The sequence below is a fragment of the Drosophila nasuta genome, chromosome 2L (assembly GCF_023558535.2).
Source record: "Drosophila nasuta strain 15112-1781.00 chromosome 2L, ASM2355853v1, whole genome shotgun sequence".
NCBI classification, from domain to species: Eukaryota; Metazoa; Arthropoda; class Insecta; order Diptera; family Drosophilidae; genus Drosophila; species Drosophila nasuta.
Window position 1 is genome coordinate 11,342,217 of NC_083455.1, and position 27,889 is coordinate 11,370,105.

At 40.8% G+C, this 27,889-nt stretch overlaps 5 protein-coding genes across 6 annotated transcripts; 2 read left to right on the forward strand and 3 right to left on the reverse strand.

Annotated features, from left to right (window-relative positions):
* Positions 1-939: 939 nt before the first annotated feature.
* Positions 940-2,496, forward strand: LOC132798403 (lactosylceramide 4-alpha-galactosyltransferase-like). The gene is made up of 2 exons (XM_060810255.1): positions 940-1,454; positions 1,511-2,496. Exons 1-2 carry the CDS (start codon positions 940-942, stop codon positions 2,094-2,096), a joined length of 1,101 nt encoding a protein of 366 aa, XP_060666238.1. The 3' UTR covers positions 2,097-2,496.
* Positions 2,188-5,965, reverse strand: LOC132798402 (uncharacterized). Its single transcript, XM_060810254.1, has 3 exons — positions 5,221-5,965; positions 3,488-3,907; positions 2,188-3,428 (listed from the first exon to the last, which is right to left on the reverse strand). Exons 1-3 carry the CDS (start codon positions 5,747-5,749, stop codon positions 2,188-2,190), a joined length of 2,190 nt encoding a protein of 729 aa, XP_060666237.1. The 5' UTR covers positions 5,750-5,965.
* Positions 5,966-7,701: 1,736 nt separating this feature from the next.
* LOC132795990 (transcription factor SPT20 homolog) lies at positions 7,702-24,080 on the reverse strand. Of its 2 annotated transcripts, none has more exons than XM_060806995.1 (5): positions 23,361-24,080; positions 9,894-10,957; positions 9,645-9,833; positions 8,646-8,888; positions 7,702-8,568 (listed from the first exon to the last, which is right to left on the reverse strand). In XM_060806995.1, exons 2-5 carry the CDS (start codon positions 10,866-10,868, stop codon positions 8,041-8,043), a joined length of 1,935 nt encoding a protein of 644 aa, XP_060662978.1. In that variant the 5' UTR covers positions 10,869-10,957; positions 23,361-24,080; the 3' UTR covers positions 7,702-8,040. The 2 variants fall into 2 exon arrangements, with proteins under 2 accessions (XP_060662978.1, XP_060662969.1); XM_060806986.1 differs by having other exon boundaries at positions 7,702-8,571.
* Positions 24,081-24,615: 535 nt separating this feature from the next.
* On the forward strand, positions 24,616-26,157 carry LOC132798915 (uncharacterized). The gene is made up of 2 exons (XM_060810944.1): positions 24,616-24,781; positions 24,855-26,157. The coding sequence occupies exons 1-2, from the start codon at positions 24,705-24,707 to the stop codon at positions 25,978-25,980; spliced, it is 1,203 nt and encodes a 400-aa protein (XP_060666927.1). The 5' UTR covers positions 24,616-24,704; the 3' UTR covers positions 25,981-26,157.
* A 281-nt stretch (positions 26,158-26,438) lies between these two features.
* On the reverse strand, positions 26,439-27,885 carry LOC132798916 (transcriptional adapter 1-like). Its single transcript, XM_060810945.1, has 2 exons — positions 26,950-27,885; positions 26,439-26,884 (listed from the first exon to the last, which is right to left on the reverse strand). The coding sequence occupies exons 1-2, from the start codon at positions 27,780-27,782 to the stop codon at positions 26,758-26,760; spliced, it is 960 nt and encodes a 319-aa protein (XP_060666928.1). The 5' UTR covers positions 27,783-27,885; the 3' UTR covers positions 26,439-26,757.
* Between the last annotated feature and the right edge of the window lie 4 nt (positions 27,886-27,889).

Genomic DNA, 27,889 nt, shown 5'->3' on the forward strand with positions numbered 1-27,889 from the left:
GGTATTTAACTTTCTTACTTGTTTGATACCCGAACTCATGAGTCATGAGTATGTGTATTTTTTGACACTCGCACATGAATGCGTGTATGTGTATTTTTTGATACCCGTACTCATGCGTACAAATGAGTCGAAAAGGCACATGAATACCTTGTGCGCCCGTTGAGTGTGTATACCCGTGCATTTATATTGTAAATTCATGTAGAGTATTTCTTAGTTTCAATATTAGACAAATGTAGTCAACTGGCGGGCAAAACTGATTTCCATAACTAATTAATCTTGAACACTAAATTCGCTGTAGAGGAGTTTGCTTGACAAGTAGATACTCCGGAAGCGCAGCGCTAAAATAAATACGCAAATATATAAAATTGAAAATAATCATAAAAAAATAAAAGTAAAGTGTTAACTGATCTTTTATATTCTATTGTATACTATATTTTAGAAGAAGTATGCTTGAAAATATTTAATTTCTTGTTTTATTTTATTAAAAAAAAATTTATATATATATATATTATTATATATATACAATTTAAAAAATAAGTAATAGTCATTGTTATAGATTTTAGGAACTCTACGATAAAATAAATAATATCCTTAATTTTTTGTATGAATTTGTTTATTTTTGCAATTATCTTAAGACGGAAAAATGATTCCAAAATCATTTGTAGCTTTTATTAAAGTGCCAATCAAGAGCAATAAAATGCATCTTTATTCTAAATAAAATAATGTTTTGGTACATGTCTTTTTTACGAGACACTTTCGCCTGAGAATTACCCAAATTTATTTATCGTTAGAAATTTATACAAAATGTAGACGACCAAACATTTTGAGCCGAATATGCCACTCCGTTGATGTTGCATCTTATTTACAGGGTATGAAGCTAAATTCCAATTTGATGCGTTACTTCTATAGCTAGAATCAAACGTGGTGATCTTCAATCATATGTTAATCAACATGACGCCACGTCTGAAGCGCTGCATCATAAATTGTCTGAATTTAATTCTCCTGACTTTGATTCTGATCTATGTGCTGAACATTCGACGCATCTACAAAATGGAAACGAAGTATCAACCAGCCAACTGTTTCCTTAACAAGAATGAGTTAGACGACTCTCTTGGAATTCCACTGGAGGATGTGCTGCTATCCGAAGTGGAACCAATAATTGAAAGCACCATTTTCTTCATCGATACGAGCTGTCCTTCGAATGGCAACATCTTAGAGTTGACTGCACGCCAAGCATGTGCCATTGAATCTGCGGCCTTCAATAATGACATTTACCAAATATTTGTGCTCTTCGCCAGTCCCAGATATCAGCAACAGGAGGGAAACAGACATCCGCTGATTGATGCCATCTTAAGCTATCCCAATGTCCATTTGCGTCAAGTGAATCTAATGCGTTACGGTGCCGGCACGCCCATTGAGGATTGGCTGAAGAAGGGTGAGCTCTTCAAATCGAGGTGAGTTCTCAAACGTTGTTCCTCAATTGAATGTAATCCCTGCTAATCTCTTTTAGCTATCTGAGTTCACATCTGGCGGATGTGTTGCGCTTACTTACGCTCTATCGCTTTGGTGGCATCTGTGTGCACCTGGACTCAATGATATTGAATACTGTGACGGTATTGCCGTTGAATTATGCGGGTGCCGATCTTGATAACCAAATTTCCACCGCTATGCTGAGCTTGACCTCGACTGGATTTGGGCATCAGTTTTCCGGAGATTGTTTGCGCGACCTTCAGCAGAGTTTCGATGCCAACAACAGACACACGAGTGGACGAGATGTCATCACACGTGCTCTGCAGCGAGCTTGTGGCACATTCAACGTTGCCGAGATGCGGAATAATCCAAGGGGCTGTCAAAGCTTTCAACTGTATAATCACACACAATTCTTACCGATCAAACCCGCAGATTGGCGCCAACTGTTTGAGGAAGAGTTTCTCGACGAAGTGCTGCAACAGACAAGGGGAGTCTCGTTTATGCTGCACTTGTGGCACAGCAAGTCGCACAAAGAGCGCATCAAGCGGGGCACAAGGGCAGCGTATACGCAATACGCTCGACGTCATTGTCCCAAAGCTTATGCAGCAGCTGGTGAATATTTTTAAGGTTCAGCACAATAATTTAATTGTTAGAGTAACTTAATTAAGAGTGAGCATAAATTACGCATTTACTAAAACGAAATGATGACGAAAAGCACTAGATGCACTGCACCTGGGCATAGCGCAGACAGGCGCCAATGTTCTCCTCAGCGCTCCCCTTGCCCGGTGCATCGCCCCCTCCAAAATGAACGCCAATGTAGAAGGGAGTGACGGTGCTTTCGATGCGACACGGCCAGGTGCCCGTGGAGCAGAACTGAGAGCCACAATGAACGGGCTCGCAGCCCGGCAAAGGTCCCAGTCCGGTGCCAATGAAATCCTCAATGATGCAGGGCATCGTAATGCGATCCGCACACGTGCTAAAGAATTGTCGCGCCTGCCGACGACGTCGCCGATGTCGCAAATCAAATGCGCTGCGCAAAAAGCCAAACAGATCAAAGCCTCCGGAGCTGCTGACACCCAACGAGGCCGTTACACCGCCCACCGGACGCGGACGTCTCGAGACTCCGGGTTGAGCGCTCGTTGCGCCGCCGCCTCCGCCGAAGAAATTAAAGATGCTATTGCTGTTGTCGTCGCCACCCCCAGAGCCCTCAGCATCATCGTTGGTCGGAGCTGCAGGCTGCTCCTCTTCCTCCTCCGCCTCCTCCTCTTCTGGCTCGTCCACCCAGCCGGGATAATCATCATCAGCGGCAACTGCTGCTGCTGCTGTTGTGGAACGCACTGGCGCCGCTGTGGTCATGGCAGACGTTGCTGCTGTGCTGCTGGCATTTCTCATAGGCGCCGCTGTCGTTGCAGCTGTTGTCGTTGTCGGGTCTTCAGTCGTCGTGTTCCTCACCCACTGGCTTAGCAACTGCAACAGATTCGTCGTTGTGGACGTGGCATTCTCAGCTGCCGCGGAGAGTTCAGTGACAGGCGGCGACACAGTTGAACTTGCAGCATTCGACATAAAGGAACCGCCGCCCAACCCGCCGCCAATGCGAAACGATTGCTCATCACACGGCTGATAGCTGATCGAGCACATGTCCGTCTCCTGACGCACGCAGATCCTGTAGTGCTGATTGGCCAAGTGGCGACCGTTCTCCGCAAAGTTAAACGTCTGCATGACGCCCTCGACACCCGTGTGATATTGCAGGCAACCCGGCGGGGCACGTTGTGTAAAGGGTATTTGCAGCACGCGTATTTCCCACAGACGCATGGGCAGAAAGCGTCGGGAAACATTCAGTGTAATCTCTATGACCTGATCCTGAGGATTTGCTGACACATTCGTCGCTGCCGCTGGACGTAAGCTGCCATAGAGCGTCGATTGACGTGGCACGGTGCGCACTGCCACATCATAATACACTGCAAGCAATTACAGTGTATTTATTAGCAGGATTAATGAAGGAGATTCCTCTACTCACTATGCTGTCCGCTGTTTTGTCCGCATAGCTGAAAGGCTCCTCGAGCTCCGCCAGTGATGTGAAACACATCCCCATCACAAACTCCCGTTCGGCGATTCGGTTGTCCCAGCGAGAAGTGATCGAAATCGATTCGCAGCTGACTGATGTCCTCGCTCATGATCTTCACTCGCAGCTTGCATTCCGTGAAATTGCTGGGCATGAAACTGGGAAATCCCGGCGAGACTATATACGTTAAATTGTTGGCTATGGTGCCGTTGCACTCGGCCATGAATACGCAGCAGACGCCAAAGCCCATCGCGCATTCCCCCCGTGCTTGGCCGCCCTTCTGGCGACACTCGTAGGCATTGAAGCAGTTTCCCATCCGACGACCATCGTCCGCCAGGCACTCGCCATCCACGGGCACCGGAAACAGATGGATAACTGCAAGTACACAGAATAAGTGAGATAGATTAGAGTCATTACCAAAATCATGTAAAGAATTTTAAATATATTTTGGAAAGAATTGAAAATGCAGTCGAAAAGAAGTGCCTAGCGCATCCCAAAAGTAGACTATACAAAATAATTAAAGTCTTATCCTCCATTAAATTGAAAAACACAACTAATTTAAAAGTCATCACTGTTTTCATAGATCAAAGATAAATATTTTCGATAGAGGAATATGAATTTTATATATATATATTAGAAAATGTTGAAAATGCAAACGAAAAGAAATTCCTAACGTATCCCAAAAGTAGACTATACAAAAAAATGAAGTATTAAAAACATAACTACATAGTTTAAAAGTCAGCACTGTTTTCATAAATCACAAAATTTAAATTTAGCATTTATTTTAATGATTTTTCGAAATAAACTTGCTAAAATAATTTTTGAATTTATTTCATATTTTAATTATTTATTTTAATGTTTAGATTTTATGAAACTCAAAAAAAAAAACAACCTAAAAATGGGAATTTTTAAACGCCATCAAAATAAACAGAGCTAACTAATTGGTTCAAGTGTGAAATATTATACTTTCACACAATGCGAAATTAAGGAGCACAACATTTGAAAATAGTAAAAATTGTATAGTTTCTGCTTTAAACTAATTAACTTTAACTAATTAAAAACACCTTTAACTCATGAAAACTTTAACAGTTGAGAATTTTAGTGGTCGAAATTATTATTATTTAATAAAAAGTCTGTAATTTTAGGTACTATTAACTAATTGCTTATCCGTAAAGATATTCTTATTTAGCGAAATTGTGGCAAAATCAATATGAAATTGAAGATTAGAATAGAAAGATTTGGTAAAAGTAATTATTTACGTTATTTTACAAAGTGAATTAGTGGCGAAATATTTTTATTTTATAATTATAATTATAATTATATGAAAAGAAAGTGTGACAGAATCGCAATTGAGAACGTAAGTAAACACAAAATTTAACCAAAAATTATGTTGTTTTAAAAAGTATCTGGCAGCTCATTCTCAATTCTCAACTATTTGAGAATTTGAGTTTTCGAAATTTTATAAAAATTCTTAACTAATATAATCATAATTTATACATATGTATAAGGAAAGTGTACCAGAAGTGCAATTGAGAACACAAATAAACACAAAATGTAAGTTACGTTTTAACGTTATTTGAAAAGTGTCTGTTCTTGCACACATTTATAATTTCTAGCGAAATTGCAGTTGAAAATTTCTTGGCACTATTATTCGTAATGTCTCTTCACGCTGACCTTGCGCAACTTACCTTTGGGCCGTCGAATGCTGTTGCTGCTGCTGTGGCTTTGGCTGCTGCTTCGATTGCTAAATTGAGGACTGCTCCACTGCTGGCTGCTCATTTGTGGCCTAGAGCCATAGCTGTAGCTATAGCCGTGAGCATGTTGCAGTAATTCCTCTTCCTCAATGAGATCCACATCCACATCTACGTCGGCATCCATATCCAGCTGCTGCTTTGGCACAGTTGCCGCTGACGATTTTAAATCTGCGCTCCAGATATCATAATGATGCATGGGTGGCCAGGCGGTCTCGGTCTCATTTGTGGCTGCAGTCGATGGTGCTGCGAGGCACAGCTGAGGTGCATGGCTCAGCCACATTGTGAGTATGCAAACAGCTTGCAGCAGCAACATCAGCAGGTTGCAAGAACCAACACAACCGGCTGCTGCTGCAGTTGTTGTTGTTGTTGGGCCACCAACGACAATAACTTTCTTTTTAGTCGCGCATCGTAATAAGCTCACGATTTTATTGCACTTGCTCAACAACAATTTCATGACTTCCATGTCCACACAGTGCCAATCTCAATGCCAATGCCATGTGCTGCTCCACTCCAATGCTGTATAGAGAAGGCTCCTTCAATTGCGTCTCGCTTGTTGCCGCGTGCGTTCCGCTGCGTTGTTCAACTATAAATGCTGCCCCAAGCCGCAAGCTTCGACTTTGACTTTGGCTTCCATTGGCTTCAACAACATCAACATCGGCCAGAGTTCCATTTGGATGCTGTGCGTGGCCGACTTGATCAGCTTTTCTCTGTTGGCAGCTGTTGCTGTTTCTGTTGCCACAGTTGTTGCCACTTTTGCTGCGGTCGACATTTTGCTGGCTCTAATCTGCGCTTATATTTATTTGCTATTCTGTGCGCTGAGCTTCATTTCAACTGCTGTATCGTGCTACGATGACACTTGCTTACCAAAAATAAAGAGTGTACAGTCGTGACTTATATTTAGCAAAAGTGTATTCCCCAATTCTTTCTATAAGAATTGATTTTCATTTCACCACTCATTTTTTTCAACAAACTCTGTAATTTATTCATAGAATTTTTATTTTTTTACTTTATAAATGTTTTACAATACCCTTCTACCTTGTATAGATAGACAAATGGAGATGGTGATTAATATTAGCAAGTATAGTACAATTTGATTGTCGCTAACAAGTGTCATCATCATGCAAGTGTGCTGCACGCACTGCTTGATGAATTAAAACGACACTTCTCTTAACATGACCCTAGCAAGTGTCATCCCTAGCATATACTCTGCTTGCTCGCCATGTTAATGCTAGACAGCGCACTGCTGCTTAACAGACGCCTGCTGTTAATTTATGCATGCCTATGTTGTTGTTGCGCTTTCAACTGCTTCCCCACTATTTCTGCTCTTCTCCCGTTCTTTTCACACGCGACCGGCTGATGCTTATCCCACACCCCCCACCCGTTGCCCCTTGGCCAGTTTGCATACATAATGACAGTAAATTAAACTCACATGTTCACACTTTGGAGGCTCCGTCGACTGGACAATACGTGAATTAGCTGAAATTGGGTTGCATTTCTGCTGCATCATGTTCGCGGCGTTGCTGTTGTTGTTGTTGTAGTAGCTGCCAGTTGCCAGTTTTGTGAATGAATGTGATACCCAGGCTACTCGCAATTGGCAAAGGCAAAAATCAGGTTAAACAGCTCTGTGGTAATTTACGTTTGTCTCAAAACAACAACAACAACAGCAGCGGCATCGGCTTCGGCAGCAACAACAATAGTTAGTGTGAGCTACAAAACAAGTCTTTAAGTAGCGGGCAGCAAAGCGTAGAAAGCTGGCGACCAAAGCAAAGCACAAAGCAACGCAAGCAAAAACTGTGTAATGTGATTAATTTTATGGCCAGCCACCAGATGAATGTGTGGCAACTTTAGAACATTTGTAACAGTTACATCTCAGTCTCCGTCTTCGTCCGCTTCAAGGTTAGTAAGCTTCGCACTCCAAATGCAAATTAGTTATGCCGAAATAGGAAATTAGCTACTCGTTGTTGCTCCCCCAAATTGCATACTGCCAAGAGTGTGACCGTAACCGCATAACTGACATTATCTCCAGGGACGTGCTCATAATTAGATGCTCAAAATGGCGTCGCTGGGAGATCGATAGCAATTACTCGTAGTGAATGGCATCACTGGGGACGCTGATAATAAATAGATATTAAAAATGCCAACTCAATGCAGGGATACTAATTGGTTTGGCAAAATTACAGTGCTAGACTCTGGATAATAATACGTTACGTTAGTTAAGTTGGGTATTCAAAATGTCATCAGTTGAGTGTGATAATAATTAGTTGCAAGAAATAGAACGCTATTAAAATAGTATTTTTTACAGGGATAATAAAAGCTTAAGGCAGCAATATTTTTTACTGACTTTCGACAAATGCAAACTCCCTCATAATGGCATTTTAATGTATTTTCGTTGATCGAACAAATAAAACGACTTGCATAGTTATGAAAATATTTGTTGCATTGTATTTTTTGTTGTTTGTTTTTGAGGACAGCTCATTCGTTCGTATACTCATCGTGGTAGCTGCTGATGTTAGTCTAACATCTCTGTTCTGTTAATGTTAGCTTAACATGCGAGTGCATTCGAAATGTAAAATGTAAAAAAATTAACAGTCAAGGATTACACGAAAATCGATATGTTGAGTATTTCATCTTCTTGTTTTAAATAAAGCGCTTAAGCTTAAACTTTGTACAATGTGTGTTTAGTAAGTAGGTGTGTTTGTGTATGTGTGTGTGTGTTGTTAGCCAAGTTTTAGTTTTGTTTGTATTGGTAAATGCTTAGAGCGGTTCAAGTGCTGTGGCAGCATGTGGACTCCCTTCCAGCTTGCGCCACACCACGTTGCACATCTCGCGCACCAGCGCCTTCTCGCCATCATCCATCTGATCTAAAGCATTGCCGGCCAAATTTCCGAGACGATCTCGTTCCAACTGCTCTCGCACCTCGAGCACTTGCAGGGCACGAACAACAGCCTCGGGACGACCGGCGATGGGTTCGGGCAACTGTTGCATTTGCATTGCTGCCGCAGCAGCTGCAACCGCCTGACTGATGTCCTGCTGGTTGTGAAGATGTGGAGGTGGAGGAGGATGTGGCGAAGGCGCTAATTTGGCTGGTGATGCGACTGTTGCTGTTGCTGCTGCTGTTGTTGTTGATTGTCCCTGCTGCTGCTGTTGTGATTGCTGCTGTTGCTGCTGCTGCATATTGGCTGTGGGCGTGGTGCGCTCTTCCTCCAGCTGCTGGATGCGTCGCTCCAACGAGCGCACATATTGCAACGTCTGATCGTTCAGCGTGTGAGCGTTGCGCAGATCCTGCTGCAGAATATTCGGGGCATACCATTAGTTAGATTGTGTATGTGTGTTGCAATCGAGTCTGTCTCGCTACTTACCGGCAATTGGCGTTGTTCCGCATAGTTGCGCAGCGCTGTGATTGTCTCATCCGCGTTCGTGCTTGAACTGGAGCCGTCGCCATCATCTCGCAGCGCGTTGCGCGTCGCTGCTCCGCAGCCGGCGCACAGAGCATTTGCTGCCACATGGGCGCGCTCCTCGTCCAGATACAGACAGAGCTCCTTCAGCTCCAGATTGTCCGTGATCAGTTCCTGCTGCTTGTCATCCAGCTGCCGCAGTTTGTTCTGGTTAAAATAAAAGAAGGGTTTGAATAACACTCGTTTAACAGAGGCAGAGCTTATGTTATTTAACTAACAGTAAGAATAGCTTAACAGTAGTGATGCTAATTAACAGGCGCTTAACAACAGTAGCAATGTTATTTTTATAACAGTCGCATTAATGTAAATTAAGAGTAAAGTGCGTAGATATCTTTTAAATGTAAATCTTTATAATACAGACAATACAACCGAAAGTTATAGTTTTTGGGTTTAATTCAGTTTAATACTAATCTTACTTCTTTAATATAAATTACTTAATAATTCAGTTTACCACTAATCTAACTTCTTTAATATAAATAACTTATTGGCCCGTACATCAAATCTACTTAGAGTGTAATTCGTAATTGCACAGTTGCAAAGAGTCTAATTACTATTATTATTAAATAGTCTAATTATTAAAATGACATCCATATTATTGTAATATTTGCTGCTTTTATATCGCATCATAATAATAGTACATAAACATCTTTATAGTCGCAATATTTTCAAAATAATTTTACCAAAAATACAAAAAAAAATTGTGTCTGTCGTTATTAGTGTTACAAATTACAATGATACATTTAAAATTATATTTTGTTGATTTAATAATATAGTACTCTAAGAGTATATATTCAACAAATTCCTCACAACGATTAACAAATGTTTAAATTGCTTACAGATCTGCCAAGTACAGCTACACTGTTAACTTAACAGCATAGTACTTAACAGCCACTGTTAACTCACCTGATAGGCTGCCACCTCCTGTCGCATCACACTGGCCGTGTATCGTCCAAAGCGCTGCCATTCGCGTGCCAGCTTGCGTCCCTTTTGACGATCATCGTCCAGAAAGCAGCACAAATCGCGCAATTCCTGATTGTCATCCAGCAGACGCTGATTTTGTTCCTTCAGCGCGCGGAGCTCATTCACCAGGGACTGTTAAAGAGTGAAGCGTATTACATTCAACTGTTTAACATATGTTATTAATTTTATTACCTGCAATTGTCGATTCTGTTCGACTGTTAAACGTCCGCCATTGGCTGTTGTTGTTGGAATGCCCGTGGCTGCCACACTGGATGAGGTGACCGATGCAACGGGCGACGGATGTTCCTGTTCCGGTTTGCGCACAAACTTTAGCATATCCTGTTTGCCTACAGACTGTTGTTGCTGCTGCTGTTGCTGCAGAAAGCGCTGCTGTTGTCGCTGTTGTTGCTGCTGCTGCTTAACAGAGTCTGGTATATAGATGCTGGATAATTGTGGGATATCCGGTGGATACTTCAAAGGCAAGTGTGGCTTCAAAATGCCACCACCAGCTGCTGGACCCGGCTGCGGCGGTGGCTGATAGCGAGGGGGGATCGAGTGAGCGGGCGCTTTTAAATGCGCCTTAAGCGTCGATTGCTGCTGCTGCTGCTGTTGTTGTTGTTGCTGTTGTTGCTGCTGCTGCAATTGATAGAAGCTGCGTCGCGTGGGCGGCAACTCTTTAGAACTGTTATTGATCTGTTGTTGTTGCTGTTGTTGTTGTTGGATGGGGAGACGAGAAACAGTTGCTGCTGTTGCTGTTGCGTGCTGTGTGTGTTGCTGTTGTGTCGAGTGTTGCTGGTGTATTGTGGCCACAGTTTGCAGCTGATGCGACTGTGCAGGCGACTGCGCTGCCGACGTCGGCGTTGGCGTTACGCTTTGCTGCGCTGCTGTTGTCGCTGCTGTTGTTGTTGTTGCTGGCAGCAATGAGCGTCTCTGCTGAAATTGTTGCTGCTGTTGTTGTTGTTGCTGCTGTTGCTGCTTACTAATCGTCGCTGTTGTTTTATGTACAATTTTGTCAACGCTATTAATTTTTATCAAATTGCTTGGAGCTGTATTTGAAGTTGTTGCCTTTTGTTGTTGTTGGTGATTCTTCAGTTGTTGCTGTAGTTGTAGTTGAAGTTGTTGTTGCTGTTGTTGTTGCTGCTGCTGCTGCTGTTGATTGCCGGACATTTTTATGTTGTTGCTTCCCTGTTGTTTGCACTTTTTATTTTTATGTTTATGTTTACTTTAAATTAGTTGTGTCTTTTTGGGTCTACGACCTGCAAAGAGATAAACAAAAAGGTAACATTAGCGAAAAAGTAGAAAAAACACACACAAAAAGTAAATGGTAGATAAACATAAATCAGTTGATTGCAAACTGTAATTGATGCGACAGCTGAGGGCAACGACGACAGCAATAATTAAACTGCCATTAGACAGATAGAAAGTGAAATTGTGCATTTATCGCACCAGTGCAGCCATGACACATGCCTCAAGCCACATGCCACATGCTGCTTGCCGCACACACACACACACAACAGTTTCCTTGTCTGCCGTGCAACGAAGCGTCGTAAACTCCCAAAGTCGCTGACATTGCCACGAACGTACGTCAAAGTTACTGCCAAACTGCTATTGTCACAGTCACAGTCACAGTCACTGTCAAACTGTTACTGTTACTAACGCTGTTAATGGCGTCGTCGTTTCTGGTTTCAAAACCAAGTGTGTGACTATCTCTAGAGAGGATCTTGAAAGCGAAACCCAACAGCAGCTGCTCAGTTAGTGTTTAGTCAATTGAATTGTAAAGCGTGACAGGCGCATTTATGTTAAGCTGCTAAAAGCTAGAAAGTCACGTCAATATCTTAGCATGACATTAATGCTATCGCGATTTGTCATTAGAACTTTCGCTATTTGTGCAAAATATTGTTCTGTTCTATTTAATAGCGCTAATTGCAGAGCTCTGTTAAGCTGGTAGCTTTCATGCTGCATTAAGCACATCACTATTAAGATGCTGCTGCATTTCTCATTCTCTCATTCTACTTGAGCACCAGTATCATGTTAACCTGCTGTTAAGTGTTACAGCAAGTCTAGTGATTAACTTCTACAGTATTTTCCTATAACATAATTTTAAAAATGAAGTATTTCAAGTATTTGCTAAAAAAAACATTTTTTTTCTTTTAATTAAATTAATAAAACTCAATTTTAATTGTTATTATTAAAATTTAATCATTTAAATAATAATAACATTTCATTTTAATGCTATGCAATAAAAATTATAATTTTATCAATCAAATAATAAGAAAATTTTATTTTTATTATATAGTATGCCAAATTGTTTTTAAACAGTTAATGCTGTCTTCTATAGGTATTCTCTGTCGTCTCATTTTTAGTAATTTGGCGTTCTATTACATATTTTTGACACCTCGTTTTTTAATGTGCATAATATTCTGATATGATCTGCGGACAGCCGCATATCTTTTATGCCAATCAGATATCAAGCAATTTCGTGATTTTCACATTAAAAAACGTCCAAAGTTTTTGCCACTCTTCTTTTATTGCCCCATTGTAAGCGAATGAAGATACAACTTATACTTATGGCTTAAAGGTAGAAGAATTCCCACAACTTTTGACTGCGGATGCCACCCACTAAGTATGGGAAACCGGCTCTGCACAATTTTGCGGCTCAACACCTTCCCTCCCTTTCCTTTCTGCACAATAAGTTGGCTCGAGGCTGCGCGAGTTGAAAAAGAACCGCTTTTGGATTTACATACAGCTTGTTTGGGGCTTTTCGGCTTGTTATTATTATTACAACAACCGCGCATTAAAAGTGCCACTAATTACACCAATTTATTATTGTGTTGTGAAGAGCAAAAACAAAACAGAGCTAACACCTAATAGTTAGAAACGCCCAACACCACCCCACACACACTCACAGACAATGGTAACCATTAGCAAGTTCAGCAATAAAAATAAAATATAAGCAACGACGACAACTCTGGTTAAGAGAGAGCTTTAAGAGCGCGCCACACGCCAGCTCGTAAACAAGACAGGGACAGCGATATCGGAGCAGGCGGAAGGCGTTAACGTACGCATAAGTAGGCAAAAAAAAAATATATATATATGAAAAAGTGCGTTTCAATGCGATGCCGAAGGCAACCAGGTGATGATTTGCTATTTATAGGGTTTAAGCCACATTTATGAAGGTCTCTTTAAGTGGTAAAGCTCTAGGCAAAGGCAAAACTTGTCGGCTAATCTAAAAGAACCTTGATTTGATAGGTTGCGCACTTAAAATATAAAAAAATAAAAAACATTTCATTAAATTTCACCCCAGCTGGGAATTGAGAATCATGGTATCATACATAAGTTAAGATGCGATCGTTGACTTTGCTATGCAAAACATCTTGTGTGTTGTTCTGCTTACTGACAATCTTGAATTTGCTATACCATGTTAACATTTGCTCTTATTTCGCTCTCGCAGCGAGAGCAGCTTAAATGAGGATAAAAGCTTTTTGCGCATTTCATTGTGATTGACATATTGCGCTGTAAGCTCTCAGCATACGTAGAATAGTTCTGCGACACATTAACATACACACACAAGCACATATACACTTATAATTACATGCATGGCTTTGAGTGTACATATATGAAAATGAACTTTCATGCAGAGTGTCTTTTTTTGTACGTTGTTACTCGTGAGAGAGAGACTAAGTAGGCATATAAAGGTTGGTTGGCGGAATGATCGCACCACGTATTGGCATTTCCGACTGGCGACCCCAGTGTCGTCTTTATTGAAATCGACCCCAGTGCCCAAGTCGAAGCCCCGGCCCAGGCTCAGACTGAGACCAAGACTGCGACTCACGGCACGGCAATCAAAAGCAACAAATCTACAGCAACAACAATGAGAGCAATATTTGTGCTCATTAAGCGTAACTGACACACGAAGTTTTTGTGCTGATGTTGTTGCTTTTTGGAGGGTTTCTTCATTTCGCAAGTCGCCAAATACAACGTCGCCTGTTTCAACTGGAGTCTGTGTCAGTGTGCACACACATACATACAAGTACACCAACACAGTAACATAAATCTGCCTCGGCCGCCCCCTTATTCCACGTCCCTTGCTTTGTGGCTTTTGGCGAGTGAGTGAGAAGTTGAAATTGTTGTTGGCTTCTCGCATTGTTTTTGTGCTTGCTTTTTTGTAGTTGTAGTTGAAGTTGTTGCTTTTGCTTTTGGCAATTTCATTTTCGTCCGCGACTGTGGCTCCATCTACAGAGAGCGATTGCTATTATTTGAAGGTAATTCGATGATTTACAACTGTTGGCTTTGTGTTTTGTAAGTTTTCTTTCAGAATGTACCTCTCTACATCTCTGACTCGCGTTGTGTGTGGGGCAACAACAACAATAATTTTTTCAAAGCAAAAACAAAGGGCCAGTCAGTCATTCAACAGCCTGGCAGCAGCAGCCTGTCCAAGCCTTGCCTTTGCTTTTGCCTGCCGCATTCTTTTGTTATTTCGTAATGGCGACGATGCCGTTTGCTCTTTTTGTTTCTGTTTTGCGCTGTAATTTTTGCATAGCAGGCAGCTATCAGAGGGGGCCCAACATGCCAATATGCTTTTGTCCGTCTTTCCTTCAACTCTTGTTGTTGTTGCGTATGCGCTGTAAGTTCTGCGCCGCCGTTTTACATTTCGCACCTGTTGTTGTCATTTTCGCGCTTTCGCTTAAAGCAGATGTTGTTGCCAGGAGAACTTCGCGGCAGAGTTGACAGCTTAAATAGGATTTAAAGAGAGAGTCGTCCAAATTGATTGCCAACTGTTTGCAAATACAAATTTCAATGATAAGTGCGTATACATCCATGATAGAGCGAGCTAGCAACACGTTAACAGATGGCATTGTCATTAACAGTGCTGCTATTCCACCCTCCCACTCAATCAGGTTGCCAGCTGACAGCAGCTGTGTGCGCTGTTAATTGACAGCAGCTGTGAGCTCTGTTAGAGCTGAGCCGAGCTTTCACCTTTCTAATGCTATCAATCATTTAATCGCAACCCAATTAATTGTTGGCAAATGAACACACACAAATATGTTATGTTACAAATGTATGAGTTTTGCAATGTTGTGCCAAAATCACAGCATATTTTTTGTTTGCGTGTTTTAACAGTAAGCAATTATTTAGTTATGACTGTAGGCTCAGCTTACAACATAAAGCTTTCGTTGTAAACGACATAAAGGGTTACGTAAGGGCAATTTTTGTTGTGTATGGAACTTTCTTAACATTAGGTGTTTGCTGTTAATAGAAGTATTTTTAAAGTAAAATTGCTTCAACAGTCAAAAATGGCGTACGTGATTTTTTGCTAATTTCTGCAATACATCATTAGCTTATGTTTTTGATATTTTTGACAGTCGGCATATTTTTTGTTAATGTACATTTGTTTTTCTTCGTTTTAATAGCATTGCTCAACGAAGCTTGAAACAAGTGTTTAATTAAGGAAATGAACGTAGACCTAAAATAAATAAACACACTTGTCGAGGGGGGACTGAGCAAACATCAATTTAATATACCATAAAAATAATAAGCAAAAAGAATTGGTTAATAAATAAAACGAGAAACGAAGGCAAAAAAAAAGAAACAACAAAAAATACGTGAACATTGCTGAAAGGTACTCAAGGTTAAGAAATCTCTTTAAAAAAAAGCACACGCACAACAGCTTTTTAATTTTTTTGGATTGGATGTGATGACAGCAGCAACAACAACAACGACAGTATGGCGACGTCGACAGCGACAGAGACGAGAAAACCACAAGTCATGTGGGTTAAGTACACTTACTTAACAACACAATTCAAAACTGACCGCGCGCACAGACAATGAAATTTGTAATGAAAGGCAAAGCTCAGCTCACGACGACGATGGCGACTGTGACAGAGACAGCAAAAGCAACAACGTGTGAGTGAATAGCATAAACCAGGGCTGGCAAATGTAATTTAAAAACAAATACATTTAAAGCTACAGGGTAATCAACAGCGCAAAATAATATGCATCCTTACTGCTGTTAAGTTTAAGGAGCGCCATGTTAACGTCAATTTTGCAGCCCTGCGCCAAGCTTGAAGACTTCAACAGCCACCCACAGCATGAACCGGCAAAGCGAACGAACGCATGAATTTGTGACAAGAAAACCCGCACACGAAAAAAGCACAAGCGCAAAGACAAACGAAACACCCACACATTAGCACACATAGACACATGAGACGGACAGACAGATATTGCTCTCTCGATCTACACGCTTCATTGCATTTGCATTGCACGCACTAAAAACGCGTGGTATATGTGTGCCGACGTGTGTGTGTGTGTGTATCGTTTTTCAAATGTAGCTCGAAAAACGCCTTCGTCGCTTGTATCAAATGACAAACGACAACAGCGGCGTCGCTGTCGCCGTCTCAGTCAACAGCGCTAAGACAGACAGATGACTTGTGAGAAAGAGGCGACCGGCGAAAATTTCATGAATGAACCACGACTAAGACAAAAGGAAGCGTGTGCGCGACAGAGACAGAGGGACTCGCCTTGGCGCGTTGCTCATTTATCAATCGTGTAGGCAGAAGGGAGATGACGCTGTCAATGGGAAGAACGAGGAAACAATGGTGGGGGACACTGTTGAATCATAAGACGATTAAATTGCACGTGACACCGTGACTGGAAAAGCCGCTAAATTTATCAATCACTGATCACCGTAACATTCGTGAGCATTCGGTCCACGAATTCTGAGAAGCTTTGTAAAATGATACCCAAAAAAAACGTCAATGAAATGGATGCCCACGAATGTGGCCCAAATGAAATCAAAGATTTTTAGCCAGCCAACTAATTAAAAGCAATTTGAAATGCCGCCCACCCACCACGCTTACTACGTGCATTCCATTTTGTTGTTCTCGTTCCCTTCACTCTCTTTTATACTTGTGTGATCATTATAAATTCATACGTCTAGCACGAAACTTACAACAGCGCAGGGAAAGAAAACAAAAGCGGGCGCCGACACAAGAATTAAAAGCTCTTGGGAGAAAACTACACATCATAGAGGTTAAGCCGCAAGTCAAGCTGCCGATTCGAATGTGGAGCGTAGGGCGGAGAATGTCACGAAACGTGGAAGTGGAAGCTCTTCCAACTGCGCGCAGCCGCAACAGCTGCTGTTAACATATCATCTTTACAGCTTTTATTCTGTCCTACAGCATAAGCTCCTGTTAACTGCGCACTGTTAACACAACATTGCATAAACAGTTTACAGTCATATCCTTCAGGCGCAACAGCATATGCCGCTGTTAACTTAACATTCCATTTATAGCATACATTCATAGCCACCCACTAATAGCAACACATCAACAACTATGGCTACTAAAAAGCTAAAACTACTCCAATTCCAGTTTAAGTTTCAACATGTAATCCCAAATATCGCACCATAAAAAGTACCAAAGCGCTGCCCACGTCAGCGACGTCAGAGCTTGCTACAAATGGCGTTCAATTCTCCAACCAGCAGCGCCACAATTAATCACAGAATGTGTTTAGGTTGTAAGTAAGTCTGTGAGTGTGTGTGCTTTATAATAAAGCTATAAACAACATCGAGAAAATCGAAAGTAGCTAACAAATTCAACGGCAGCAAATTAATGAAACGCCTGACCAAACAATGGACCCCCGTCTCTTCACCAACTCTCAAGCGAGCAGAACATTAGCATAAATAAATTTTAAATTTTTTTTTTTTCTCTTTTATTTGAAATTGAGAAACCTTTCCCATATATGAACATGATTATTCAAAATGGAAAGAAAACTGAAGAATTCAAATTTACACCTGAAATTGGGGGAATGAGAACTGCTGTGCTCGACCTAAAGATACGCTGTAGTTAGTTTTTTAGGTTGTAACTAATTCTAGACCATGTCAACTATTTGAGAATCCATTTAAAAGCAGTTAGTTAATTTATTTTAATATTTAGTAATAATTCTGAGTTTAACTCTAAACTTCAATTTCAATCTCATATCTGTAAAATGTATTCATTTTTGTTAATTAAAAAGAATAATTTGAAGACTTTATAACAACAGCTCATTAGACTCTTCTTAAGAATATTTTACAGGGTACACATACAAAAAAAAAGAAGTTTTTCCAGCCGTTGTGCTAGATGATAATTAAATATTTGTACATTTGAACTTTACTGGGTTACGAGGACAGCTCAAAAACCAAAAAAACACAAATAGATAGACAAAAGTCTACATACATATGTATGTTATATGTATGTATGTTATGTGTTTATCTGTCTATCCGCCTAAGGTTGGGTTAGTTCGTCAGGTTGTTGAGGTTTAATGTTGTTTTTGGCAAACGAATCCGTTTACAAGTTCTTAATGCTGGCTGAAAGATTGATGCCTTGTTGTATTTGATACAACTTCTAGAGTCTGCCTAAAATATATGCAGACACGAATTTGCATATTTAGGCAATTTTTTACGATGCTGCCGCCTTCAACCTATTCTTGCTGTTGAGGGCGTGGTAATGAGTTAAATTCGAAAGTTGTTGTCGTAATAATGTTTCTCGTTGTTGTTTATTTATTTTTACAAGTTTTCTCGATCTTTTGCTCATTTACATGCATAAATTATTTGCGTCTAGTATTTGTGTTCTCGATCTGCGTTTCTCGATGTGGCAACATTTCGCCATGAAATCGACAAGTTTATAGCGCACCTTTGTTTTTTTTTGTGTTTTGCGAGTCGTTAAAAATCAAATGATGCCATAAACCATAAACCATAAACATAAGTCCAAATGGAAATTTGGGCTATTTGTAATGCTCGTGCTCTCGACTTTGCTTCTTGGTGGGATTGGTGCTCAACTATTATAATGATATGCAGCTTCGAGAATTGAGACCTGAGAATTGAGCATTGGGATTGGGATTGGATATTTGTTTATTCAGCATTTTTATTTTTTTCGGGGAGTGTCAACCAATAGCTGTTTACATTATGCATATGCGATTAATCGTAAATAACTCTCAAAGCGTATAACTGTTAACTGGACCAGAAAATGTCTGGTTATGATTGATGGAAGACTCGTGATCATTCACTAGAAAAATGAGCAAACAAATTGCAGATATGTTTTTGCATTTGCAAAAAGTAATGTAAGTGGAAGCAAACATTTCCGTAAGACTTGAATCGTGGATTTAAATTACTTGCGGTTAACATTTTTGTAAATTTCTACTAATGCTTAAAAAAATGTTTACTTAAGAAAATATATATTTAATATTATATATAAATTCTGAAATATGACAAATTTGCACATTTTAAGTTCAATTTGCTTTAGGAATTCTCGATATTCTATATGTTTAATGTCTTGAAATCGTTCTCCTTAACGTACAAAAAAAACGTGGCTTAAAAATAAAAGCAATAAAAGCAACGAAATAGAAAATGAAAACAAAAAGCAAAACATTATGTAAGCATTAGCACGCTTTAACCCTCAGTTGACTGTTTGTTTATGCTGCCCAACTCCCTCTCGCTCTCTCCCCACACTTCCTCCCCACTCACCTACATGGGCGACACGCTTTTCACAGTTCACAGCAAGCGTGAACGAACCATAAAATACAACAACAACAACAACAAGAACAACAACAGCGCAATAAATGCCACAGGCAATAGGCAATGCAGCCCAATTAATTTTCTATTAATTTTTCAGATTTTTTCCTTCTTCTTCGTCTTACGAATAATCATACGTAATAGGTAATGCCATAAAAGCGGAAACCATTAAAATGACTTTAGAAATTGCCGGTTGGTTGTAAGACGGGATGGGGGGGAATTCTATTTCCTTTCTTGGACAAAAGCCGCTTATTCCGATGCCCAAGCAATGATATTATGCTACGCTCGCCTTTGTGTGCGACAGAAACTTCCGGATTGAGATTTCATATACAAATAAACACAGCTCTTTGTTTGTTTGTTTATAGATCACGAGCATTTGCGTCTTGAGTTTGCGCTCTTAACCAAGAACTGCGCAGTAGCTATAAGGATAACATAACAATGTTAGTGAAAGCTTTGTTAAAGGAGGATTATAAAAAGACCAATTTAAAGAACATATAAAAAACTTCTCTTTATTGTATGTGCTAAGAAACATTTATAATTATTTGATAAGTTTGTTGTATATTTAACATTAAGCTTGCGCTGTTAACCAGCAATAATGTTAACCTAACAGCACGGTGCAATGTTATGGAAATGCGCTGTAAAAACTCTGTCAATGTTGGCTTAGATTTTATAGGCATCACTTTAATGCAAAAAGGGAAAAGTTGTGGCTTTATTTGATTTATTTGCTGCTCAACAGATCGGTGAAAGGTAAAGGAGGGTATTAATTTAACGGCTTTGTGGCCCAACGCACAATGATTATTGTATTTTTACATAAAGTTAAATTTATGAACTAATTAAAAGGCAGTTCGTGTCGCTGTGCGAAAAAGGCAACCAGAGTGGTAGGGGGAGGTGGCGAAGGGGAAGGGGAATGAAAAGAAGGGAAGAAGTGGCAGGTAACCCAATACTTGGGACCCATTGAACCATGCCAGATTGTAAGAGGCAACTGAAGCTGTTTGCTCGTCTTTCAACAGCTGTGGCACGTTGCAAGCTTGTTGTTGCCGTTGCCGTTGATGTTGCTGTTATTGCGTTGCTCTCGTTTCGGATGCTGCTGCCTTGTTTATAAATCAAGTCACATTAAGTGTAATAATAAACGCAGATCGTTTGCCCAGCCGGTTTTCTTCAACGGATCGAATTGAATAAGTCATAAAAAACAACAAAAAGCAAAAATAAAAAGGAAAAAAATGGGAGGTAAGCGAAATTAATAAAACGCACGCCGCAAACGCAAACTCTGACAACATGTGAGTGTTGTCCGTGTATCTGTGTTTGTGTGTGTGTGAGTGGGTAATTTGTATAGAGGGCAGCCTAATAACTTTGCCAGCAGATGCAGAAATGACAAAACGCACGCTTCATTGCAATTCCCCATTCCATCTATCGCTCTTTCACTCTCTCTCAGCTGCTCGCTCTCGTTGTCTCTGTTACGCTAACGATAATGCTGATGGCACAAATTATAGGCAAAGCGAAAGAGCATCAGAGGCAAAAGCCCGGCAGTATTATAACGGGCTGTCAGTAGCGATCGGCAGTGGAAAGTAAGCAAGAAAGTCGGAGGCCGAAGCTAAAGCTGCGACGTCGCTGTCGCTGTCGCCGTCGTTGACGCTGTTGTTGTTGTTGTTGTTCAGACCCACAATTTCCGCCATTTATGACAGTCACAAATCGAGTTATACTCACACCGCACCACAGCAACAGCCTCAGCTACGTACTTTCTAATTTCTAAACGTACTTTTTTTTTGATGCTGCCGTTTCGGTTTTTTCGATACCCTCTACAATTAATACCCTAGACGTTGCTATACTTTTAGCAGTACCTAAGCAAAAATTTAATTCAATTATTGTGCCGTCAATACATAAGGTAATTAGAATATCTGTTATCCTATTCACGTTAATGAATTTATTAACATTGACTGTTATTTCTTTACTCAACTAGACTTGTAACATATTTAAACTGTTACACTCCAGGGTATTTGCAAGTCGCCCATTTAGTTTTGCTCTGCGCTTCTTGTCTTCTATTACAACTTTTGTGGCACTATTTTAGCTGAACAAAAACTTGTTTTTAACGGCAACAAAGTGTTAATGTTAATTTGTGTATGCGATATTCTTTGCTTCGTCTTTTTTTTTTTTTTTTTGCCCAAATGGCCGTGCAATAGAAATTTGTTGCCGTTGCTTGCAGTTACATTTTATGTAAATTTTCTACAGCGTTTATCGCACAAAACAATGTTCGCTTAACAGCAGCAGCAGCAGCAGCAGCGAAATGACGTTGACAGCGACTGCAGAAAATGAGCAGTAACATTCTCTACTCACTCTCATACACACACACAGACACCAACAGCAGCTGCAGTTTAGCAGTAAAAGCTGCAGGCCTGTTAGCTTAGGGGGCGGGCCACTTTGCGATTTGTTTGATAGGCTGTTGTGCCAGCTAAATGACGCTTGCTTAGATTAACTGTAACTAAAGCGTGTGTGCTTTCCTGAGCCAGGAAGTTCAAATTTTTTTTAAATTGCTGGCGCAAATTCTTAAGTAGACAATAAGCTAATTTATTTGTATACCTCGCAATGTCAATTGAACTTCTTGGAAAAAATGCAAGTAACATTGTCTGCTGCTGCTGCTTCCCCTTCTCTCCACTGCTGATGTGCCGTTGTCAATGCAAAAAGCTCTGTTGTCAGTAACATTTTTGCTGCTATTGCTGAGAAAATGTTGCCAACGGTAATGGAAGAAGCAGAGTTCCAAGAGTGGAAGAGAGAGAGAGAGAGCGGAGGTTGTTGTTGGTGAGTGGACAGGAAAGTTAAACTAGTTCGAGTTGCTAGCCGAGCGAGGAGAGGCCATAAACTGGGACACTTGTTGCAGCAACTTGCGAACGCTCGCTCTATTGGACGAAATAAAAGAAGCGACCAAAGATGACAGCAGAAAACACACACACACACACACATACATGAGCACATTCCAAACTTCCCACGCAGCATTGTTGTTGTTGCTGTAACTGGGAGCGGCAACCTAAATTGTCTTAATGGACCATGAAGCTGATATGCAGCAGCCGCGTAAAATAAAAAAACTAAAAGGCCGCCCAATTATAAAAATAAAAAACAAGCGTCACAGCGCAGTCGACGTCAACGTCGCAGTCTCTGTGTGCTGCCGAGATAAGCCCATAAGGAAAAGAAAGTTTTTCTTCTTTCTTTCGATGGCCAATTTCATTGACAAAAATAAAAAGCTCGAACTTTGCATAATTGTTGTTGTACGAAATTGACTTAACATATTTCTAACAGCAGCCAGTGCAACAGGTTGCCAGCTCTGCACTCTCTCCCTCTCTCTTTTACTCGCACTGATTTGCTGATGCACATTACATTTCGAAATGCTGCGCACTGTTTGTTGTTGGCCGCTCAATCGGCTTTACCTGCTGCGCACAACAACAACAACAACAGCAAGCAACGAAAGCAGCAGCAACAGCGTCGTCGTCGGCAGCAACTGCAGTTTTTTGTTTGATCTTCTCTCTTATTGTTGAGCCGATGTCGTGCATCTTTTTCCTGCTGCTTGTTGTTGTTGTTGTTCTTGCTTGTTATTGTTGCTGTTGGTCTCTTGTTTCACTGTGAAATTTATTGGCGCATATAAATGCCTCAAAATTGATGTTATTGTCATTTTTAGGTTGACCCTTTTGCTGGCTGTTAAGATTCTTGCTCTTCTCTTCCTCTATACATTTCGCTCTCTCTCCTATTGTGTGTTTTGTCCTGCTTGTTTTGAAAATTGATTTTTACTTAGATTTTATTGTTGTCAAGATAAGTGGAAAATGGGTTTGATATCGCTGACTGTTTATTGTCTTGTGTGTCTCGGAGGAAAATCGAGGAAAACACAAACACACACTTACAAAAACGGTGGGCGCGCCCAACTCTTCTAACTGCCAAGTGGGCGTCAGAATAAAGCAATTTGTGCAAGGGAACCGACGACGAGATGAAGCGAGACTGAGTTATACGGTTGTTATGAGTTAATTTTGTTTTTCCTTATGAGAACAGCCAAGTGGGCGGTGTGTTAGAGTAGCCTGACAAGAGGCAGCCGCACTCTTCTAATAAGAACTATGAGGTGAAGTGACACTTACCTAGCAAATGCGATCGATGTCAATAGGTGTATGATGGGAGAGCTTTTTTGTCAGAAAGCTTCCAGCAGCAGGAAAGTCACGCACACACAAGCACAAGGAGTCAGCGCAATTAGCGTGTAAAATTGCGCAGTCGCGACAACAACAAATACAAATATTTGCAGACGCATGCGCCGCGTTGCTGCTGTTGCCGCATTCCGATGCTGCCACAAAACGCAAACGTGCGTCGCCTTCTCCGCGACTAAATTGTTAAAACAACAACAGAATTTTCACACAATTTATGTGTAGGCAATAACAACATTCCCCAGTTTCGTTTGTTTGTTTATTGCAAACACACGCACGCATACACACACACTGAAATTATAATCGCAAAACAACAAACATAGGCAAGTTGGCAAACACAATTTTCGCGCACTTCGGCTTTTTCTGTATGTATCTTTTATTGGCTTGAATTTTCCTGCCTGCCCTTTTCGAGAGACACACAAAACGCAGACGCAAACGCAAAACGGGCAGCGACCTGTTGCTTCTTTTTCTTTTCAAATTGGTTTTATTCGTTATTTTTTGCACAACTTGCGTGTTGTACCTAAAACTAGTTAAGAAGAGGGTAGGTGGGGCGAGTATTTGTGGCGCGTGTGTTTAATGTTTGCAACAATAATAATATGCTACAACCGTCGAACTCCGCACAACCGACGCGACCGAAACAACCGCTCAAACAAATTCAACAACAATTTGTTGGGTGTGACCACAGGCAATATTGTCTAAAATGAATGTTGGAGTTTGATATGCCAAAGTGGTTAATTTAACATTTTGGTATATTTCTAAACGCATGTAAAATTACGCGGCACTTTGAACACCCTTTATTTCAGTCTTCCACAATATTTATGCTTTATCATTGAACAGTTCTCATCCCAATATTCAGATTTTCTTAAAAACAAACCTTTGTCTGTATACAAATGTCAGCAAAACTAAGTTGAAATCTTGAAAAATACCGAAAAGGTGTTTGGGCACTTTATACCAAATATTAAATGTTAAACCGTAATAATTGTTTTTTTAAAACGATATTTGTGGCATGTTTGCAATAATTACTGTTTACTAACGCAATAACATCTCCCCATTTTCCATCAAATCATTCAAAAACCAATTCAATTTATTTTTATTTTTGGTTAACAGTGACCGAATAGAAGAATTATCGATTAACGATAGCTTATAACAGGCATGTCTTTTCACACTATTCGCTTTTTTCCAGGGCTACACATTGGCATCAGCCAGTCAGCTGTTAAAAGGCCCCCGGCAAAGCAGCAAATAACAAATTGGATTTGTTTTTGCATTATTTCACATAGTTAAGAAATGGGAGTTTGCCGTTTTTTTCAACAAGGATCGTGTCGTTTCGGCACCAAATGTCGCAATGAGCACTTTGATGTTAAGTATGTATTTATTTGATAATCAAAACACGCTGCAAATAGCTAAGAGAAATTTGGGCCTCCGCCGAATTTTTAGGCAATATCTCAAGACGGATATGGAAGCGTGCATCAACAGTAACATGTGGCGCTTCTCGGTCTATGGACCGTTTAAGGATAAGCCCAGCATTCCTAACTTCATCGAGGATCAGTCCTTTGAAGAAGTGCGTCTCCAGGCCTACGAAAGTCGCAGTCAAAATCGCTTCGATCAATTCCATCAACAGTATACAAATCAAGTGCACGAAACAGTCAACAAAATGAAGGCAATGCTGCAGATGACGCCACAAATCATTGACGTGATGATCAAAATCTATGAAGCACCCGAGGGCGCTCAAGTGACTGCCACCAACAATAGCAATCCTTTTAGTTTTGCCGACAACAATGCAGCACAGCAACAAGCTGGTTCCATTTTTGGCAAACCCGCTTTGGGAGCGAGTAGTGGCAATATCTTTGGTGGTCCAGCTGCAGCCCCGCCCGCAGCTGGCAATATATTTGGAGGCGGCACCGTTAATAATGCAGCTACCAATAATAATATATTTGGCGGTGCCAGCAGCACAAACTTATTCGGACAACCGCAACAACAACAGCAGCCACAGCCTGCAGCATTTGGGCAACAGCAGCCAAATCCATTTGGACAGCCGCAGCAGCAGCCTTCGATCTTTGCACAGCAGCCGCAGCAACAACATCAGCAGATGAATCCCTTTGGACAGCCAGCAACAGCTGCTAGGTCATTTTCATTTGCTCAGCCAACTCAGGCCACAAATCCCTCGCCCTTTGGCCAAAGTAGCGCCTTTATGCCACAGCAACAACAACAGCAGCAAGGTGGCATCTTTGCTCAAGCTGTAGCTGCTGCAGCAGTCCCAAATACAGGCAACATATTTGCTCAAGCTGCACAGCAGCAGCAGCAGCAGCAACAACCACCAAATGGCTTCTTTGGCCAGGCAGCAGCAGCGACAGGATTTCCGCCTGGGCAGCAAGTTCAAATGCAACAAGCGGCGCCACAACAGCAGCAGCAACAACAGTTGCAACAGCAACAGCCAAGTGATTCTACCATTTACAGTCGCATGGAGGATTTGACAACCGAGGAGATTGCAGCATTTAAAGCGGAAGCTTTTGCCCCTGGCCAAGTGCCTTTCAAGCCGCCGCCAAGAGAACTTTGCCTATAAAAAATACACTTAAATATAATTACAAAATTAACATCTACTTTGATAAATTCATAATAATACATTGAAATAGAATTTATATAAATTTATAATAGTATATTAAAATATAATTTATAAATTAAAAAAAAAAACTTAGAACTTAGAAAATGTGAATAGAAGTTTATGTTTTGCGACTGATCAAAATACAAAAATATTTTTTCCTATTTTCACATAAGAAAGTTAAAAAACAAGTTTTTTGTATTTAAAAGCAATATTATAAATTAAAATTAATCCCTATTTAAAAATTAAAGTTAATCTATCTGTTCATGAGAAGGAATAAATATTTTTTTTTGTAGAATTAGGTTTAACAATTTCAATTATTTTCTCTATTTTTGTTTATTTATATTTTAAAATCGATTATTGTTGAAAATTTATTAAAATGCTTCATTATGGTCAAAGAAAAACATTAAAAATCTATGTTAATTTCTATACACATCATTGTATTATTTATTATGTTATCATTTATAAAAATAAAGTAAATATATCTAAATAAATAAGTCAAAAAAGGCTTTCTAAAATATTGTGCCAAAAATAAATTGAATGATGTTGTGTTATGACTTTGATTGTAGATTAATTTGTTAAAAATTTAAAAAATTACTTTAAACTCTCTAAATTATGTTGTACAGACCTCAACAGTAGTCAATAACCTCCATCCCCATCGTTTCAGCAACGACATCATAATTTCAATATTCCACAATATTGCACGATATGTGCAACAATATTTAGTGGATGAGTCCAACCTTAGTGCATCATCATATTAAGACGCTCCATGTTGATGGAATAGACGGCGTGGGAGCCAATGAGATTGCGATCTCGAAAGGCGAGCTGGCAATCCTTGAGCGTAATCACAGTGCGTTCGCAGGGCAACCTGGAAAACAATAGAAATCACGTATTAAACAAGGCAGTAAGTTTTTTAAAGTCCTCCTAATTTACACTTGTTCGCAGGCGGAAAGAAAGACAATGTCATCGTTTTGCCGCCGCATAAAGTTCGCTGTGTTCAGCTCCTTGTCGTGCTCCAGCGGCGTGTCGTCCACCTTTTGCCTTGTAACTGTGTTGCGCAGCGAAGGATCACGCAGCTGGGCGCCCACATCATAGTAGAAGTTGCCCTCGCCGCTGGTCTTGTAATGCTTGCGCTTCTTAATGATGGCAGATAGCAGATCCTTGAGCAGCACCTGCACAGCCATTGCCACGTACTCGGCCACGCTGTCGTCCACTGAGATGAGGCCAATCTCCCAGGCACCAATTAGAAAACGTCCCATGATGAAACCAGCATCGGGTAGAAACAATTCCTGGGCGCAGTAGCGTTGTGTGGGCAACTGTTGCTGTTGTTGCTGCTGCATTCCCTGTTGATCACCAGCCAAAGAAGGTGGTCGTATGAGCTGCATATTATCCTCATTCACAAAATTAAGCACATCGCATAATTCGAACGTAAAGCGTTCGGCAAAAGTCCGAGAACTGCGCTTCCGTTTCCGGCTACTGCTGTTGGGACCTGAGCGGCCTGAGCTGGAGTGATGTTGTTGCAGTGCAGCAACTGTTTCGGGTGGCGCAAAAGCATCGATTTTATTCAGCAGCGCCAGCAACAATTGATTGTGCAAATGCAGTTTCTCAGGTGTCAAAATTTTGCGACTCTCACAGTCGAACTCCTCTTTGGTCCAGCGGTTGCGAAACCAGTTCTTCATGTTGCCCCGGTAGAGCTCCCAATTGTCGCCGAGCGCCACCGCGAGCGCCTCCTTGGCCACAAGCACTTTGTCTGTCAGTGGATTCATTAAAAAGCGGTTAAATATTGCGTTTGTTGTTATTCTTAGCAAGTTTGCAATGTTATTTCTTGCGCGGGTGTGACCAGATCAAGGATTGCCGGATTTAAAAGCGGCAT

Bases quoted from the DNA above. Each gene is read 5' to 3' on its own strand.
- LOC132798403 (XM_060810255.1), top strand. From the start codon at position 940: ATGTTAATCAACATGACGCCACGTCTGAAGCGCTGCATCATAAATTGT. The intron at 1,455-1,510 runs GTGAGTTCTCAA...AATCTCTTTTAG, and splicing joins GGTGAGCTCTTCAAATCGAG to CTATCTGAGTTCACATCTGG.
- LOC132798402 (XM_060810254.1), bottom strand. From the start codon at position 5,749: ATGGAAGTCATGAAATTGTTGTTGAGCAAGTGCAATAAAATCGTGAGC. The intron at 3,908-5,220 runs GTAAGTTGCGCA...GTGTACTTGCAG, and splicing joins CAGCATTCGACGGCCCAAAG to TTATCCATCTGTTTCCGGTG. The intron at 3,429-3,487 runs GTGAGTAGAGGA...AATTGCTTGCAG, and splicing joins ACAAAACAGCGGACAGCATA to TGTATTATGATGTGGCAGTG.
- LOC132795990 (XM_060806986.1), bottom strand. From the start codon at position 10,868: ATGTCCGGCAATCAACAGCAGCAGCAGCAGCAACAACAACAGCAACAA. The intron at 9,834-9,893 runs GTAATAAAATTA...ACTCTTTAACAG, and splicing joins AACAGAATCGACAATTGCAG to TCCCTGGTGAATGAGCTCCG. The intron at 8,889-9,644 runs GTGAGTTAACAG...TATTTTAACCAG, and splicing joins AGGAGGTGGCAGCCTATCAG to AACAAACTGCGGCAGCTGGA.
- LOC132798915 (XM_060810944.1), top strand. From the start codon at position 24,705: ATGGGAGTTTGCCGTTTTTTTCAACAAGGATCGTGTCGTTTCGGCACC. The intron at 24,782-24,854 runs GTATGTATTTAT...CCGAATTTTTAG, and splicing joins AATGAGCACTTTGATGTTAA to GCAATATCTCAAGACGGATA.
- LOC132798916 (XM_060810945.1), bottom strand. From the start codon at position 27,782: ATGAATCCACTGACAGACAAAGTGCTTGTGGCCAAGGAGGCGCTCGCG. The intron at 26,885-26,949 runs GTAAATTAGGAG...ATTGTTTTCCAG, and splicing joins CTTTCCGCCTGCGAACAAGT to GTTGCCCTGCGAACGCACTG.